Source organism: Pungitius pungitius, chromosome 1 (assembly GCF_949316345.1).
Source record: "Pungitius pungitius chromosome 1, fPunPun2.1, whole genome shotgun sequence".
Lineage (NCBI taxonomy): Eukaryota > Metazoa > Chordata > Actinopteri > Perciformes > Gasterosteidae > Pungitius > Pungitius pungitius.
In genome coordinates this window covers 34,670,744-34,687,458 of record NC_084900.1, presented here as the reverse complement: position 1 = coordinate 34,687,458, position 16,715 = coordinate 34,670,744, and the positions used below count along the sequence as shown (strand labels likewise).

General features: G+C 45.8%; 2 protein-coding genes and 1 long non-coding RNA gene across 4 annotated transcripts; 2 read left to right on the top strand and 1 right to left on the bottom strand.

Moving 5' to 3' along the window:
* The first annotated feature begins 3,800 nt into the window (after positions 1-3,800).
* On the top strand, positions 3,801-6,773 carry LOC119222178 (probable G-protein coupled receptor 173). The gene has a single exon (XM_037478577.2). The coding sequence runs from the start codon at positions 3,808-3,810 to the stop codon at positions 5,011-5,013; it is 1,206 nt and encodes a 401-aa protein (XP_037334474.2). The 5' UTR covers positions 3,801-3,807; the 3' UTR covers positions 5,014-6,773.
* Positions 6,774-9,012: 2,239 nt separating this feature from the next.
* On the bottom strand, positions 9,013-14,841 carry wdr13 (WD repeat domain 13). Of its 2 annotated transcripts, none has more exons than XM_037478571.2 (10): positions 14,724-14,841; positions 14,072-14,159; positions 13,700-13,931; positions 13,176-13,285; positions 12,931-13,061; positions 12,546-12,853; positions 11,221-11,401; positions 10,960-11,101; positions 10,739-10,857; positions 9,013-9,843 (listed from the first exon to the last, which is right to left on the bottom strand). In XM_037478571.2, the coding sequence occupies exons 2-10, from the start codon at positions 14,110-14,112 to the stop codon at positions 9,659-9,661; spliced, it is 1,449 nt and encodes a 482-aa protein (XP_037334468.1). In that variant the 5' UTR covers positions 14,113-14,159; positions 14,724-14,841; the 3' UTR covers positions 9,013-9,658. The 2 variants fall into 2 exon arrangements, with proteins under 2 accessions (XP_037334468.1, XP_037334469.2); XM_037478572.2 differs by lacking the exon at positions 14,724-14,841 and adding an exon at positions 14,260-14,405.
* On the top strand, positions 14,280-16,635 carry LOC119222179 (uncharacterized). Its single transcript, XR_005120757.2, has 5 exons — positions 14,280-14,367; positions 15,569-15,694; positions 15,853-15,884; positions 15,988-16,057; positions 16,177-16,635. It is a non-coding gene; the product is annotated as an uncharacterized LOC119222179 (long non-coding RNA).
* Positions 16,636-16,715: the final 80 nt, after the last annotated feature.

Below are 16,715 nucleotides of genomic sequence, written 5' to 3'. Positions count from 1 at the left end.
GTAACATGAGCTGTGGGTATAAGCCAAAAGGTCACGCATTGCTCTGAGGTCATGGTGTCATGGAGTCCCGAGCACACTGGCTGGAGATCAGTGTTCTCTCAGGAAACCTCCTCACATGTCACACATCCGACTATTTTCAATGAGAAGGACGATGTACTTGAGCCTACGAGGGTCAAAACTACTGTTTTCTGCTGATTCAATCTATTATATCCCTTTATTAACTTTACTAACCTCCAAACGCCCTTGGGTGCCAGGAATGCTTTGGATTATGGATTTGGCCTCAAAACAAAATTATTAATCAGAGCACTTTGTGGACTTGTGCAGAGAAAAGGGTGGGAGGGATTCATTTGTGTGATGGTCACATAGCCGGAGTGTGGAACGTATTAAAAATGTAAGCAGACTTAAAAGTGACCGAAGGAGGATAATTGGTGTGAATTCTACCACAGACCTTCAACATGAAATAATTAACAGCTTTTTGGGCAATACGGCGCTGAAAGCTGCGTTAGGCCGTGATTTCTAAAGAGGATCTGTGAGTGAAACAGCAGTTTGAGGAGTATTTTCACACCCTTTTCGTCTTTCCATTCCATGTGATATAACTGAGGGGCGGTTTTGTTTGTTCCAAATAACATATTTCAAACAATCACACCCTCCTTCAAAATGTCACTGCACTGGAGAGGGATTAGCACCAATGGTCCATTGATGCTTAATGCCTTTATCCGATCCCTCACAGCCATTATTTAACCCAGATATGTTTTAGTCCAATCTCTAAAGCCTGTAAAATCTTCAAAACATCCCGTTCACAAATGTGGAATGAGGCCATAAAAACCTTTTGCCTTTGAACCGAAATGAAATATAGTCCCACTGCTTATCAGGCGAGCTATTTGTCAATCAAATTATATTTCATGGCATTAATGCTTGTCCCTTGGGGATTAAAATTGCATTCTTCATGTCCTGTCACCTCCCTGCTGCCTGGAATCAAATCAAAGCAAAAACGCCTCCCACAACACATTTGAGGGTGAACAAGCGAGTTTTGTAATTTAACAAATGTACTTTTGTACTAACTGTCCTTTCAATCCATAGTTGTTGAGGTAACCTTTAAATGAGATGGATGATGTATGGTATGAATCATAAAGGGAGGTGAGAGGTGATTAGATCAGCAAGATGCCAGTTAAAAATTGTAAAACTTGAACTCAAAGGCATCTCGAAATTACTAACACGACCATTTATTTTGCATGAATAGTAAACACAATAAAAACAATGTATGTTTTATGGAACTCTTGTTGTGGTGGTGTTTTAAGGCCCCCGTGGAAGTTTGAGTTTTACTATTTTATCCTGTCAAGAAGGAGGCCCAGAAGGTCGCGGATTACTCGGAAGCAGAGGAATCGATTCCAGCCGATCGATACCTTCGGTTCATGTCATACTACTCGCTCTTTACTTATTTCCAGTTCTTTCAGGTATTCATTCCAGGGGACCCGGAATTCTTTGGCTGCGGCCCTGTCAGGCCCGTCTGAGTCTTTTTTTTAGGGCCGCAGTCGCTCACCGAGGTGCGGCGGGAGAGCGACGAGGGACCCGGCGGCCTGCAGCTGGAGCTCCAGGCGGGGTCACAGACCGCGTGATGCCGGGGAGACAGTTGGAATAAAACATCACTTTCAGACTGCTCACAATAGCTTACTGCTGCCTCCCTCCCTCCCTCACTCCCTCTTTCTCTCTCCACCCCCCCCCCGTCCTCCTCCTCCCACGAATAAAACCGACGGTTTCCGCGAATGTGCGAGCTGCCTCCCCGCAAGCAGCCAGAATTGGGATTATTCAGGAATAATTTATCTAATCCCGCCGCGTTGTTCTTCTCTTTTTGTTTTCGGTTTCGACAGCGTTCGGCGACGTGCCCCCCCCCCCCCCCCCCCCTCGTGACATCGCCGGATTTACCCGAAATGTGTTTGTTCTGTCACGCAGGGGTTTTTTTTGGATTTTTTTTATTCTGGACTAATAAAATGTAGTCCACCTTCACAGGACAGCAAAACCAAGACTGCATATTAACAGTTCAGGGATTTATTTTTTTATACGTAAGGATGGGGCAAAGAGGCGAATCGAGGCGGACTAATTGTTCTGGTGCCATTATCCAATATACATGCCAAGGCGAGTCGTTTATGGGATGCGCGAGTCATTTTCTTCCCCTCTAACGTTCGTGGGTGGGTTATTGAAAAGCTGACATCATTTGGATATATGCGAACAGATGAAGATGTATGTCTTTTCCGTTTGTAGCCCAGTGGACACCCTTCCTCGACGGGACGCGACGCAGAGATGTGTTTTTCTCGGATGATACTCGGACACAGATGAACACGTCCCTGCGCGTGACACTGTAACAGGGTGGATGTTTTTTTTCTTTTCATTTCATACACATGCACCTCTTGAATGAGTCCATCAGCTGTTGATTATTTACCACACAGGCTCCGTCGTCTGGTGTTTGTTGTACGCGGGACCATTCGATGGATTTATGAATAACAGGTGTTGTTTGAGCTCGAGAGCACAGCACGAGCATGAGGCTTTATTATGTCCTTTTCTCTCCTTTTAACAAACGGTGAAGCAAAGCGACTGGGACCCTTTTTTGTCTTTTTTTTGCCGCGAGAAAAGAACGTATCCCCCCCCCAGAAAAAGATGAAAGGATGAAAGGTAGGTTTATCCTCTCTTCCTCACGCACGCAAACACGCACACACAACGGAGGTGATTTGGACACCTGTTCATCTGTTGGTCAGTGCAGCCTGTGCTTCAGGCCTTAGCTGGCACGGACGCGTCTAATCATAAAATCAAGGTGGCAGAAGGCTGCTATGTGTAGTACAAAAACAAGCCCCCTGTTACAGTAGATCACATTGTGTTTCATGGCCTACATAGACACGGCCTAACCCAGACGAGCACAGCTAGGTTTTATTATCACCACACAGGCGATAAATTAGTTTTAAAATGAGGCCGCGTCTTGGATCTGTTTTAATCAAATGGAATTTTCACGTTTCGAATGATGTTCTTTAGCCCGGGCTCACTGTGGGCTCCTTACTGAAACACGGGGGCCGGATTATGATGGTCAAAATAATAACTTCCTTCTCCTGTTGGGAGTCAAATGCAGACACGGTGTACCAAAAAGAAAAATGGCTGCCCACTCACCCATTTTATTTTGAGATTTCTTTTGGTGCTGTGCACGGTACACGTTGCACCGTGTGCTCTGTCACGCACAACACTTGCACTGAGCGTCAGGGAGGAAGCATATCATGCTCTTTGCTCATTTGCAACGTCTCGGTTTGCTGGACATGCCTTGTGTTGGTTGTACTGTGTCTGCTCCACCCCCATGCATTCACTCAAACACCCACACTTGCACAAAGTATGTGAGCTGTTGTATCTTAGCAACGGGCAAGGTAATTACTGAGAGAGCCAAGGAGCTGGCATGCTGTAGAGCTGCTGATCTGATCCCAGCCTGAGAGAAAGAGGAAGGCAAAGATTTCCACTGTGTCGCCCAACACAGCACTTCTACATTCACGCTGTTAAATGTGAGCTTGGCGCTGTTTTAGACATAACAGGCAACATCAGACATCTTGTTTTCCACTCCTCAAAATCGGTGTCTCTGTTCACAGGTGGCGAGGTTGTGGACAAAGAGGAAAGATGAGTCTGTCATGTAGGAGCGATCCTCACGGCCTCTCCTTGTAAAGACGAGAGACCCGCGGGGGACGACTGCTGTAGGAGGATCACTAGTGTTTTGTAAAAAGGGACCGAACCAGGCAGGCTCCAGTGGGGGGGGGGGGGGGGGGTGGGGGGGGTGATAACATGGCTAACCAGAGCTTTGCCATCGATGGCCCCGGCAGTTTGCTGGCTGTACTGGCTTCGCAGAGCGGAATGGCAAGAGCCGGCAGCAACGGCGGCAGCAACGGCGGCAGCAACGGCGGAGGAATCTCTGCCGCAGATGTCTCCGCCTACTTTAAGCTGGTCTTCTTGGGTCTGATCATCTGTGTGGGCCTCGTAGGCAACCTCTTGGTCTCCCTGCTGGTTCTCCGGGACAGGACACTTCACAAGGCTCCGTACTTCTTTCTCCTGGACCTGTGCCTGGCCGATGCGGTTCGCTCCGCTGCCTGCTTCCCCTTCGTGCTGGTTTCCGTCCACAACAGCTCGTCCTGGACCTACAGCGCCTTGAGTTGTAAAGTGGTGGCTTTCATGGCTGTGCTGTTTTGTTTTCACGCTGCCTTCATGCTGTTCTGTGTGGCCGTCACCCGCTACCTTGCCATCGCCCACCACAGATTCTACGCCAAGCGCATGACCATCTGGACCTGCGCCGCCATCATTTGCATGGTGTGGACTCTGGCCGTCGCCATGGCGTTCCCACCCGTCTTTGACGTGGGGACGTACAAGTTCATCCGCGATGAGGACCAGTGCATTTTTGAACACCGCTACCTGAAGACCAACGACACTCTGGGCTTCATGCTCATGCTGGCCGTGGTGGTCCTCGCCACCCACGGCTTCTACGCCAAGCTGCTTCTATTCGAGTACCGGCACCGCAAGATGAAACCTGTCCAGCTGGTGCCAGCGATCAGCCAGAACTGGACTTTCCACGGTCCCGGGGCCACAGGTCAGGCCGCAGCTAACTGGATTGCAGGTTTCGGTCGGGGTCCCATGCCACCCACCCTGTTGGGCATCAGGCAAAACTTACACAATCAACATCGGCGGCTGCTCGGGATGGAAGAGGTGAGGTCAGAGAGGAGGCTGGGCAGGATGTTCTACACCATCACCCTGCTCTTCCTGGTCCTCTGGGCTCCTTACATCGTGGCGTGCTTCTGGAGGGTCTTTGTCAAGTCCTGCACCATCCCCCACAGGTACCTTTCCATCACAGTGTGGATGAGCTTCGCCCAAGCCGGAGTCAACCCCATCTTCTGTCTCCTGCTCAACGAGGACCTGAGGAAAGTGCTGAGAGCTCACCTGCCCACATACTGGAGGACTAAACAACACCTGCCCCAGGACGAGGCCTACTGCATTATGTGATAAGATATGAGGTTAATAATTAAGAGAATGTTTCAGGTTTCAAAGGGAGTATTTGGAGAGTAGATGTGATCTAATGCACCTGAGAAAAGTGTCTGTTTTGTTGTTCTGCACAACAAAATCTAATCCTTTGCAGACAAATGCAGGCACAGTGCCATTTTATTGAGAATGTTGATATTGGAGTTAATGTGTGACATGCGGAGGTTCGAGCCCAGAGAAGCCCTGGCGACACTTTGGTGGTTTGTTTTTCTGACGATGTACTGTATGATTACTAAGTAGGAGAGATCACAACTATCGCCCGCTCCGACTAAGTGTAACAGATGCCATTTTTAAATAATGTTGCCTTATTTTCGATGGGACACGCCCCAGGGCTTTCAACTGAGAGTGAGTTGCCGCGTCACCCGAGGCACGGAGCAGACGCACAGCGGCTTGAAATCCTTGAAGAGATTTGCTGCAGACTGTGAATAGAAAGTGTTGATCTGAGCGTTACTAACTGTGAAACACATCAAGGAACTCAAAGGGTCTGAATGGATTCACAGACCACCCCGGACGCCTTTGTGGAATTTAAAAGAGACTGCAGATTCTTGAATGGACCCATTAACCTTGGATACATTTAAATTGTTGTTTTAAACCCGAGACACCCCTAACATGCTTGATTTTATGGACTTGATTTTAGGGCGTGTCAGGTTTCTTTGTATCATAAAAAAATGCCTGTTTTCCTTTAATTGTAAACTATACATGTTAAGCAGATGACACTATTTTGAAATATGACTTGATTTCCTATTGTACAGACTGTACAGGAATGTATATTCCTGCTTGTGTGTTTTTATATAGCATTTTTGTGTGTGTGTGTGTGTGTGTGTGTGAGAGAGAGACAGAGGAAGATGTAGACGGAGAGGAGGAGAAAGATGAGAAAAATAATAATGATAGAATAGATCCCAGTCAATATGAAAGCAGCCTCATCTTGGTGTCTCCAAATCATGTGAAATTGAACAGGATACATATGGAAATGTATTCTTTAAAGTGGATTTCCTTAACTGAAAAATGTAGTTTCTTTTCAGCGTACAAGCAAGCGAGAAGTAGGGATGGGTTATGAAAAAGGGGATCGAATAATTAGAAACCAACCAGCGAAAGAATTGAATGACTTGAATGACGATGTAAATTGACTTTGTTTAAAAAAAAAAGAAAATCATTTGCAATTGGTGATTTTGGGAATGTTTTTAAAGTATTGTTATGCTCTCACCAGAATACAAGAAAAAGAAAAGAAAAGGAATGACGTGACTCTTAATGAGGAGAATACTTGAATGTTTCCAGGCCCCCTTCCTTATATCTACAACGCCCCCCCTCCCTTCCTCCCCATCCCGTACTGGATCAAAGTAAGTTCAGGCTGCATACGAACGTTTGGTGGCAACCTGCTTAAAGTACATGAAGGTGTCTCCAAATCCAGAAAAGAGAATACAAATGTCAGACCTACAGTATGTTAGGCACATATACTGTATATTTGTGCAGTCAATTTTCTAAATGTGGACACTTGCACTGCAGACTGTATTAGCATGCATCCCACTGCATTTCATAGATTCAGGACTGCGGATTACGACCTGTACAGATGTTGATGTGGAAAGACGAAGTAAAGGGGGAATTGAGGTCCATCATTTTTACGTCCGGCATTCCTTGGCGAGATGATATTCTGTAACTGTACAGTTTACCTGAGGTGGTTCTTTTGCCCACTCATCAATAAAGACTCTACTTTTGATGCACTCTGAGTAACGAGCCGCCTGGATGTTACGCTTTAACTTAAAAGTTGATCTACAGCACAAATGACATCCATTGAGTTCCTTGAGATGTACACATGCTCTGTGGAGACAGGTGCATAATTACACACATTTGTAATATTACACTTGATCTGAAAAGAAATGTTAGAACCAACAAATCGATTTATTCATTTAGTGATCAGATGTAAATCTTCATGAAGTAGAATTTAAAGTGAGACTATTTGACTTTTGCTAGTGGCTATAAATGAAATTAACTGGATAACGGTGAATATTACACAAACAGAGAAGAGTTCTACCAAGCTGTGCAGCAACTAAAGATCAAAGTTTGATATAATTAGTAATCACGAGCTACTGGTCGTACCACGGAAAGACCTTTGACTGGGCTGGATTCAACTTTCAGAATCACAAAATCTGAATTTTACAGAATCTTTATATTCTATGCATGTGTGAACATACATGAAATTTGACTTATACATTCATATGAATATTTCAAAAAGTAGTGATGAAAGTGTAGCCACTTTAAACTATGAGGCTAAATAAATATTTTCTAATATATTTCAGGATTTGATTCAAACATGAAATAGTTAAATTCAGTAATATCTTTTCAGAGAAACGGCATTTAATTGCGATGCTCCAGAGGGAAACCATAAAGATCCAGAAATAAGGTCAATAAAAATAGCTGCTCCTGCGTTTCCGGCTTCTCGAGCGTCAGCTGTGGAATCTTTAGTGTAAACCCAGTAATTGGTTCGAGGCGGTATCCAGAAAAACTCATTTCATTCTTTAAACTCGGGCACTAATCTGGATGAATAGCATTTGATTAATTATCCGGATTCCATTCCAAAAGTGAAATAACCACATCCTAAAAGAAACTGTTGTCAAGGGTTAACTCCCCAGGCTGATAAAGAACATAAATACTTTGTGTACTGAATCTCATACAGACGTGTTCCAAACCTTATTCACATGTGTGACATTATAAAATATAATGGGAAGAACATAATGATTCGATCTTAATTAGGGCCCGATTGAAATGCAGCCATTGTGTGATTGCGTATTCCCGCGATGAACAATCATCCTGTACTTTGAATTTGAAAAGAGAGGTAATTTCCATTGTCTTTATTTGATGAAAAAGACGTTTCCATAGCGAGCCGCATCAGCCGCGCGGACATCTGCTAAAAACAGCCCCCGTTAACAGGTCGCATCCGGCTGTGCAGAGCTGGTGTGGAACATTCACCCAACTGTTGTATTCCCATTTCTCTCAGCGATGCACCACAACAACAAAGACCTCGCCCACTGAAGATAAAGATTGTTTGCGTCGTCCAATCGGACGTTTTGTGTCGCTCTCTCGGATAGAAATCCTTGTTGTCGTTTATTTAAATTTAAAAAAAGCTGCTTTACTGAACTTCCAAGACAGCAGGCGCAGCCATTCATCGTGACCCTAACAGCACATTACCACCCGAGAGGAGGAGGACATATCGGAGGTCTTTTGTGTATTAATCACACAAAATGTGTTCAAAACAGGAAATCATAGATTATATTAACAGTGCTTTGAGATTTCATTGCATTGCAATTATACACCAACATATAATATTTATTGATTATGCACGTAGAACTGCAGACCTTTCTACATGTGTGGAGATGGTGTGGCTTTAATCTGTAGTTGTGATTAGTGTGTATTAAATGGATCCAGTAAATATGTTTAGAGGTTATTGGAGCTCAACAAAATGGGTTTTTTTCTTCCAGATGTCAGTTGTTCACCTATTGCACCTCCTTGAAATGACACATGATACAAAGTGACTCAGCTCACGAAGTTCACCAGGGCTTTGAGGTGGATGACACGTCACAATCACACGCCATCACACCAATAAACCCAACACTGACATCCATTGGTCGACGCCGAAAGCCTCGTCATCGACGTGTCATCGCCATGATTATGATTAACGGCTCGAACACTTAAAAGGTTGAATAATGAAAACCGTAAGAGACCACATGCAAGTCATTTCACCATTCTATAGCGACATCTTATCCTTTGACACAATGTCATAGATTGCCAAGAACCAAAAGTGACGGAATATTTTCCTTTCAGTCATTGAAGTCCGTCGATGGAGGAGAAACCCACACTGGTGACTAATGCTCTCCTACATCGTAGGCTGGACCCCCCTGCTGCATCAGGCTGTTATTACCATTTGATCCTTTCAAATACATTCGGTGAAAAAATATCCACAAAGACCGCTGACAGTTCCAGTAGTTTATTCAGTATGTGCGTTCAATAAATTATTTGAATCTGCAACCAGCATGAACTGAATATAACACACACACACACGCGGATCAGTACAAACACTTATTCAAAAAAAGACAACACAGTCGTCTTTAGCCACGATCAATTTGACGCGCCTGCGGGCTGGTGGCGACTTCAGTGTCATGCACGTGGTCTTAAATGCAAAAAAAACAGGCGATTGCAGAACGGAAAGCAAACACGGCGAGTTTTACTGCACTTGATTACACTGCTCGAATAACAGTTACATAAATAGTGAACTAGATGTACGCCGGGGGGGCCGTGTGTGTGATACCGAGTGCTGGACCGGTTCTCTCCGGGAGATTACGTTGCTTCCTCCTCACATTCGGAGTTCGATCACATCCGTACAAGTCAGAGGTAAGCCATGACACATGCATGGAGTAGTGCTCTTAGTTAAAAAAATAATAATAATTATCAGCTGTAGGAGTACCAACACACACACACGCACGCACACAGACACACACACAAAAACATCCCTACCACCTACACCGTATTCTATCGGATTGCACTTGAATTATGGAATTAACGTTTTACATTCCAGTGAAAGGCCTGCGGCCTCGCTATTGGACGGTTGAGGGGCCGGTCACTTCTGCTCCCGCCTCCAGATGATGACCATGCCGGTGGAGTCGGCGGACGCCAGCAAACTCTCATCGCAGTTGAAGCTGACGTCCAGCACCGGCCCCCCGTGGCCCTGCAGCTTGTTCACGATCGCCTTGGTGTTGCGCTCGACGTCGAAGAAGTAGACGCAGGCGTCCTCGCTGCCGGTCACTGCGTGACAGAGAGGGAGGAGCCGCCGATCACATGGTGAGGTGTGGGAGGGGGGGGGGGGGCGACAACGACAAGGAACCGGATGACGGACGGACATTTGGGTTGAAAACGGGCGTCTCTACAGTTTGCACCGCGTCGACACAATACAGGCGGCGCTGAAAGGAACTCGTGTCCACTGTGGCCAGAGCGCCGCATGTGAACACGCCGTGAAGACTAAAGTCACACTGCGAATAGGAGCCGCGTGCAGGAAGTAACTGTCCGCCCCAGCAGAAAGTCGAGTCAGTCATTAAAAAAAAAAAGAACACGGAAATTATACAAAGCCGTTTGCCTCCCATTTTCTCAGGCACCATTTAGCTCCCAGAAGGCCGTGTTCTTGTGAGAACATCCGTGCGTTTGGGAGGATCAAATGAGACCAAGATGAAAAACGGACAACCTTCTGCGTGGGCTCTCTTGACTTTGATAAGTTTCTCACTTTCATTTCTCCTCCAAATTGCTGAAGCCGAACAGTCAATCGGAGAGATTTCTCTCACATACATACATATATATATACATATATATATATATATTATATATATATACACACACACTATATATTTTATATCATACTGATTATCATACTATAGTGAATTGCCTGTGATGGTGGCAAAAATATTGTCAGAAATAAGAAGAAGTGAGAAACGTCATATAATGTGAAGCTAAAGTGGAGCGGTGTCAAATGCAAACAACTTGCTGAATAACTTGTGAACAAATTGCTCCATACAATTAAATTCTACCAAATGAAATGAAACAAACAAACAGTATGCTACATTTTTGAATATCCTTCTCTCACACTATTTAAGCTGCAGCTTAAAATGTACTACTTAAATATCACAGCCGGTACATGGAGACATCTTACCCACACAGGCCCCCTGTCTGAAAGACATGAGGGGGCAGAAGATGCTGTGCACATGCTGGGACCCTTGCTTGATAGGGAAGCTCCTCTTCAGCTGCAGAGTCCCATCATTGTCCACCACCCTGCCGAGGCAAAAAGGTGGAAGGACTGATCAGATTCAATCCAGCCATCAAAGGACACCCTCAAAGACGAGCTTGAACAGCGCCCCGCCCTCACACACGGACCTGTACAGCAGCAGCTTATTGACACAGGCGTTGATCAGCAGGGAGGGGTCCCTGGCCTCTCGGCTGATCCAGGACCGAGCAGATATGCTGCAGATGGGGCTGCCTTCGCTCACCACCAGACGCTTGGCTTTGGTCAGCTTCCCTGTGGGGGGGGGGGAGGGAGCAGACCGGCAGAGATGCATTAACCCCCTCGACCAGAGACAACATTCAGTGCGTGATTTTAAATCCGATTAGTATTTGTGACTCGGGCTGTAATGGTACCTGTGGCCATGTCAAAGAGGAAGGAAAAAACACTGCCCCGGTCATCGCCGGCCCAAAGGATCCTCCCCGGAGCATCAAAGGACAGAGACAGCACGCGGCCCGTCAGCTTACTGGAGCCCCCCTTCACCTTCTTCCCTGTGGAGATGTTCACCACCTGCAGATGGTGCTTGCTGTTTCCCACCTGCACGACAGAAGCGGGCGTGAGGATCCGCATCATCTCGACGAGGGAGAACCGATAAAGCGGCTGCCACCGGTCGAAGGCGTCTGTGCAGTTAAGACTATTTGTAAAACATAAAACTGAGCAATCCGGCATGAAGCGCCTACTGTCACCTCACGTTCATCTCCCTCATGTTCCATTGGATGAACTGTGAGTGGACCCTGCTACGCACAACCTTGCTTTCATTTCTCATTCTGCTCATCAGTTTAAGTACTCACATATCTCACATAAGACATTTACCCTTTGCTTTGAATCAATGTCTGAATAAGGCTGCTATTGAGGTTTTTAATTATTTTTGGAAAATACTTTACTCACAAAAATGGACAGTTTATAGTAAAATAAGCATACCGATTATTCAATATATGTTACAGCATGTTGTGTACGTAGTGGAGTAAATAAAAAGTGCAGAAGACAGTGTAATTGATTGTGGGACACAAACAGGAATCATTTGCAACACCATATGTGATCAAATTGAACTTCAATACCAAGAAAACAGTCAAATGGCTTTCTGGTGACAGAGACATGAGAAGAAAAGTATTTATAGTGGTTTTCAGGTTTAACGAGTGCTTTGCCTCCAGAGTTGTTCACACTAGTCTAGCAGAGGCCTTTTCCCATTTGACACAAAGCAAATACCGACAAGCAACCGTTGCGCTGGTTTAAGTCGTCTTTAAAAGACTAAATCTGCAAACAGCTTCGAGCCGCACAGCGCAGTCTGGGATTTAAATTCAGACGTTTGAAATGTCAAAAAAGAGAGACACAGATTTGATGTCTTAGCAAAATAAGGATGGCATCCAAGACTTTGTTTTTCGTGACTCGTGGATCATTAAGTATGATGTGAAATATTCTTAGATTGTTACATTTTATGACAAATCCAGAATAATCACATGATTTACTGAGCCATCCAATCAAAGTAGTGCCATTGAAGTTATGGTTTGTGCTTACAAAACATCAGCAGGCCTTTGCAAACTTATTACTGACCCGTAAAATATGAAATATGAAACTAAAGGTAAAAAAAGAATCTAGGATGACCAAATGCATCGCAACGGCCCTACAGGGCACCCTTGTACGAGAGAATATAACAATGGCAAACGTCTCCAACGGGACTTACCACTGTGAGGTTGTTGTTCATGGGCTGAAAGGTGCAGCAGAGCAACTCGCTGGACTCTGGATCTCTGACCTCTCGAATGCACCGGCCATCCCCCGTGTTCCAGATACGCAGAGTCCCATCGAGTGATGTCGACACGATGATGTCATTGCTCAACGACCAGGCAAAGTCAGTCACTGGACCTCCGTGACCTTTGAGGGTCACCTTCACACTGGGGGGGGATGGGGACAGCGTCATGATGGAGAGGCTGCCATCCAGGGAGCAGCAAGCCAGGAGATGCTTGTCGTCATTTGCAAACTGCAAACGTGGAACTAAAAGAACAAGGAGAGGAGATGTTGAAGCTTGATGTGTTGAAATGGATCATATATTTATAAAACCATACACTTACCAGCAGAGTCTACATGTTGGTCGAATATGTGGTGCATTCCAGCGAACGCATAGTTTTCACTCAAGGTGGTGTCCCCTGCCATGGCACGACTGGCCTCTGCCACCGAGGTGGGCACCAAACTGCCCGGGGGCCTGTGGCCAGAAATGAAAAACAATAAATACAATACACTTCCCTTAAAAATGTCAACTCAATACACAAGATGTGATCATTAAAGAGTGCAACAAGGGTCTCGTTCTTCTGGGTACCTCTCATCGTAAACCGCTCTGTTCATCTGGGCCTGTAGCTGGTAGGAGCCTCTGCTGACGGACCGGCGGTGACCACGAGCCCCTTGGGCGCGGGGGTCCTCCTCGAAGTCCTGCCATAGAGGAGAGGGGTGGAAGGGGGAGGGAGGGGAGACAGATTCTCGTAGGAGTGAGTACAGCTAAACTCAGAACTTGTGAGCACAGATAGTCATAGACTTACGGTCAGTAAGTCCCGAAAGGAACATTGTTTTGAAGTTAACGATATTGCAAATATACACGGGCCTCGCCAGCCATTTCAACGGAGCTGCTCAGCTTAATGTGAACGGGCAAGCAGAGTCTATGCTGCCGATGGATGAATACTAAGGACGGACCATCCAAATGCTCCTATATGTTCATGTCAGCGGTCAGATATTTGTATTATTCTAAGAACACAGATCACCCCCCCGCCCTCCTCCCTCCCCCCACACCCCTTTTTTCTAGTCTTTCTCTTCTACTTTCCCTGCCCTGTCCGTTTCTTTGGGTCTGACCTCCATGCGGTCCAGTGTGGTGCGGGAGCTGCGCACACTGCTGGCCCTGAAGCTGCTCTGCTCGGACAGGGGCCCGTAGCGCAGGGCCAGCAGCTGACTGCGCAGCCTCAGGTACTGCCTGCGCAGCCCCGGCTCAAAGCCACACTTGGCGTTCTCCCTGAGCAGCTGGCTGCGTCGGCGGATGTACTGAGTTCGGAACTGTGGGAACGTAGGCGTGCGGTAAGCATTGTACCTGGGGAGGGGAGGAAGTGACACAGCACACACACACACACACACGCATTAACTCACAAGTGATCCATAAGCAATTACACGTCTCAACAGCTTCTTCGACGGTTTAGAACAAATGGGAGCCGGCGACAGGATGAGTCTCACCTTGCGTCCACTGCCAACACCTGCTGCCAAACTGCTGCCATTCCACAAGCACTCCGGGTAGAGAGGAATCCACTGCCAGGGCAGATCCCTGTCAAAGGAAACGGAACACATTCGTTCATAGGCAAACGTGTAATGAATAACAGTTATGCCCCATATACAAATATAGCTTAGCTAGCGTAGAGCGTTACGTTCAGAGAATTTGAAACACCATCCTCTCATCCACATCGCCGCATCAGGTGATGATGCAGAATGTCACGGCACCACCAGGACTCGATGTTGAGCTGGGTTTTTTCGACGTGAGTTTGACAACCAGAATGTAATCGTTGAAAGTGTGAAATCAAAAAAGGGACAAAATAAAGCCGATGAGTGAACGGGTTGGGAAACGTTAGCGTTTAGCGGAAGTGGAACCGAAATGCATGGGAGGGCATTTCCTGACAGCTAACGTCTCTAAGCTAACTGACGTCAGCTAGCAGCTAGCGAGTTAGCCACCACATCGTGCGCGATTTACTCCCACAGAAAATCGGTTTCCCACTCATTCTTCGGTGTCAGTAGACAGTGTACCGGTGGGCAGGTTCGTGCCCAGTGCAAGGTAGTTCATTATTCGAATACGGCACAGAATAAGAGGAGAAATGAACGTGGAAGCACAGCTCACCTTCCTTAGCTTTTGTCCATCGCTGCTTTTACCGTCGGGTCACGTGACAACAGTGCAACCAGCCCACGTAGTGAAGTGGAGCTCTACGAGCTAAATAGCTAATAAGAGCAATATTTGTAGCAGCATTTTACCCAAACCACAAGAAGAGCTACGGTGTATTAATAGTTTGTAAAAGGCCTGCATTGAATAAGTAAACATATGAGTATTAGCATCGAGCTACTTAAAGTAAACGTACTATTAAGCATTAATGTATAATCATGCTGCATCTGGTAAAGCTGGGCATCTTATTCTACAGTAATTATTCAATTACTACTACTAATAATAATAATTTTTATTTTATGTTGTTTATTACAAATTTATATCGGTAAAGTAATTTGCGACAAATATAAAACGGTAACGGTTCTTCAAATTAAAATATGCAAGAAAAGTACAAGAGGCCTAACACAAACATTTTACAAAAGCTCTGTACTTCCACCACAGCAAAGTCTACACCATCAAATATGAGCCTCACTTAATGATCCCGATATTATCCTCCCACTCCTAAGGTGCTGACAATACTTAAACTAATGTAGTGCAACCATGTGTAACAACAAAATGTAACTCATCTATACAGTGTCTAATGTGGCCCATCAAAACATTTTTTTGAAAGTGATCCCGGGTCTAGGTTTAAATCATAAAACACATTCTCATGCTGCCCGGTAACAGGACAATAGGTGAAAGCGCGGTCCCAGTGGGATCACAATGACAGTATGACAAGGTCAGCTGGGAGGTTTCGCCTGGCTCAGCAAAGACCTGCGGAGCTGCTCAGCTGACGGGGCTCTTTGCTTGTTCGCTCTATCTCGAAGGGGCCCCGGTGACGGAGTCATTCACAGGCAAGGGCCATAAATGGCCCCAGTTGAACACCCCTTTGAGCACTGCATTCTCAGGAATCAGAACTGACTGGAGCACAGCCAAAATGCCAGGAACAAAAGGTACAACATGTGAAACAAACATTTTATTTTGATCAAATGTGTTTTGTTTTATTTATCTATATGCTAGAAGAGCTGCATGTTCAATGGTGTATACGATTAAATGGCTAATTTCAAAATGAAATGGAAAAAGTCTTGACATCTGTTTCCACCATTTTCAGGTAATAAGTCGGACAAGAAGTCAGGTACCAAGGTAGGAAAAATCAATACTAAACTGCACTCATACGCTAGTTTTCTTCTCAACCCGTAATTATTTATTGCGTCACTTGACGTTTATTATTGCCTTCATTTCACAGCAACCTCAGAGTCCTAAAGAGCAGCCGAAGAAAGCTGATCCGAAGGGAGATGATACCAAAAAGCAAGGAGGTAAGCATTCATACGAGCTCACACTTTCTGCTTTCAGCGGGTTTGGGACACAACAAGACGCACGCGGCGTGGAAACGGCATTCCGAGTGAACGGTATCCGCCGCTGTTTTCTCTCCCAGCAGGACAGCCGAAGGGAGAGAAGCAATAACTTCCAGGCGTTTGTGAAGATGGCTTTGGAGACACTGCTGGGGTCCTGCCGCCGTACACGCGGCAGCCCCCGAGGTGAACGGGGCTGAGTGCACCCCTCCCATCGCACGCTCCCACTCAACCTGCCGACTGGGCTGTTGTGCGGAGAGAGAGAGAGAGAGAGAGAGAGAGAAAGTGAACCTGATCTCCATCCATCACCATCTGTTGTTCAACCTGTCCCACCAACCCTTTCCTTTGCCCTCTTCTCCACACGGGCTCATCGGATGCTCAGAAATAGACTCCAGGTTAAACCGGACCATTGCTTTGAGCAAAAAAATAAAATAAAATGCTGTTATCCCTTTGCAATCCTTCCTGAACTCACCTTCATATCACGATCGACTGTCTGACAGTCCTTGTAAATACCAATAATGCAAATAAACAACTATTTCTTTCTATCGGGCTTCTATTTGTACCTGATATTCAAACATTTGTTATCTTCTCAGACTTCCCCATTGAATTAAACAGACCATGA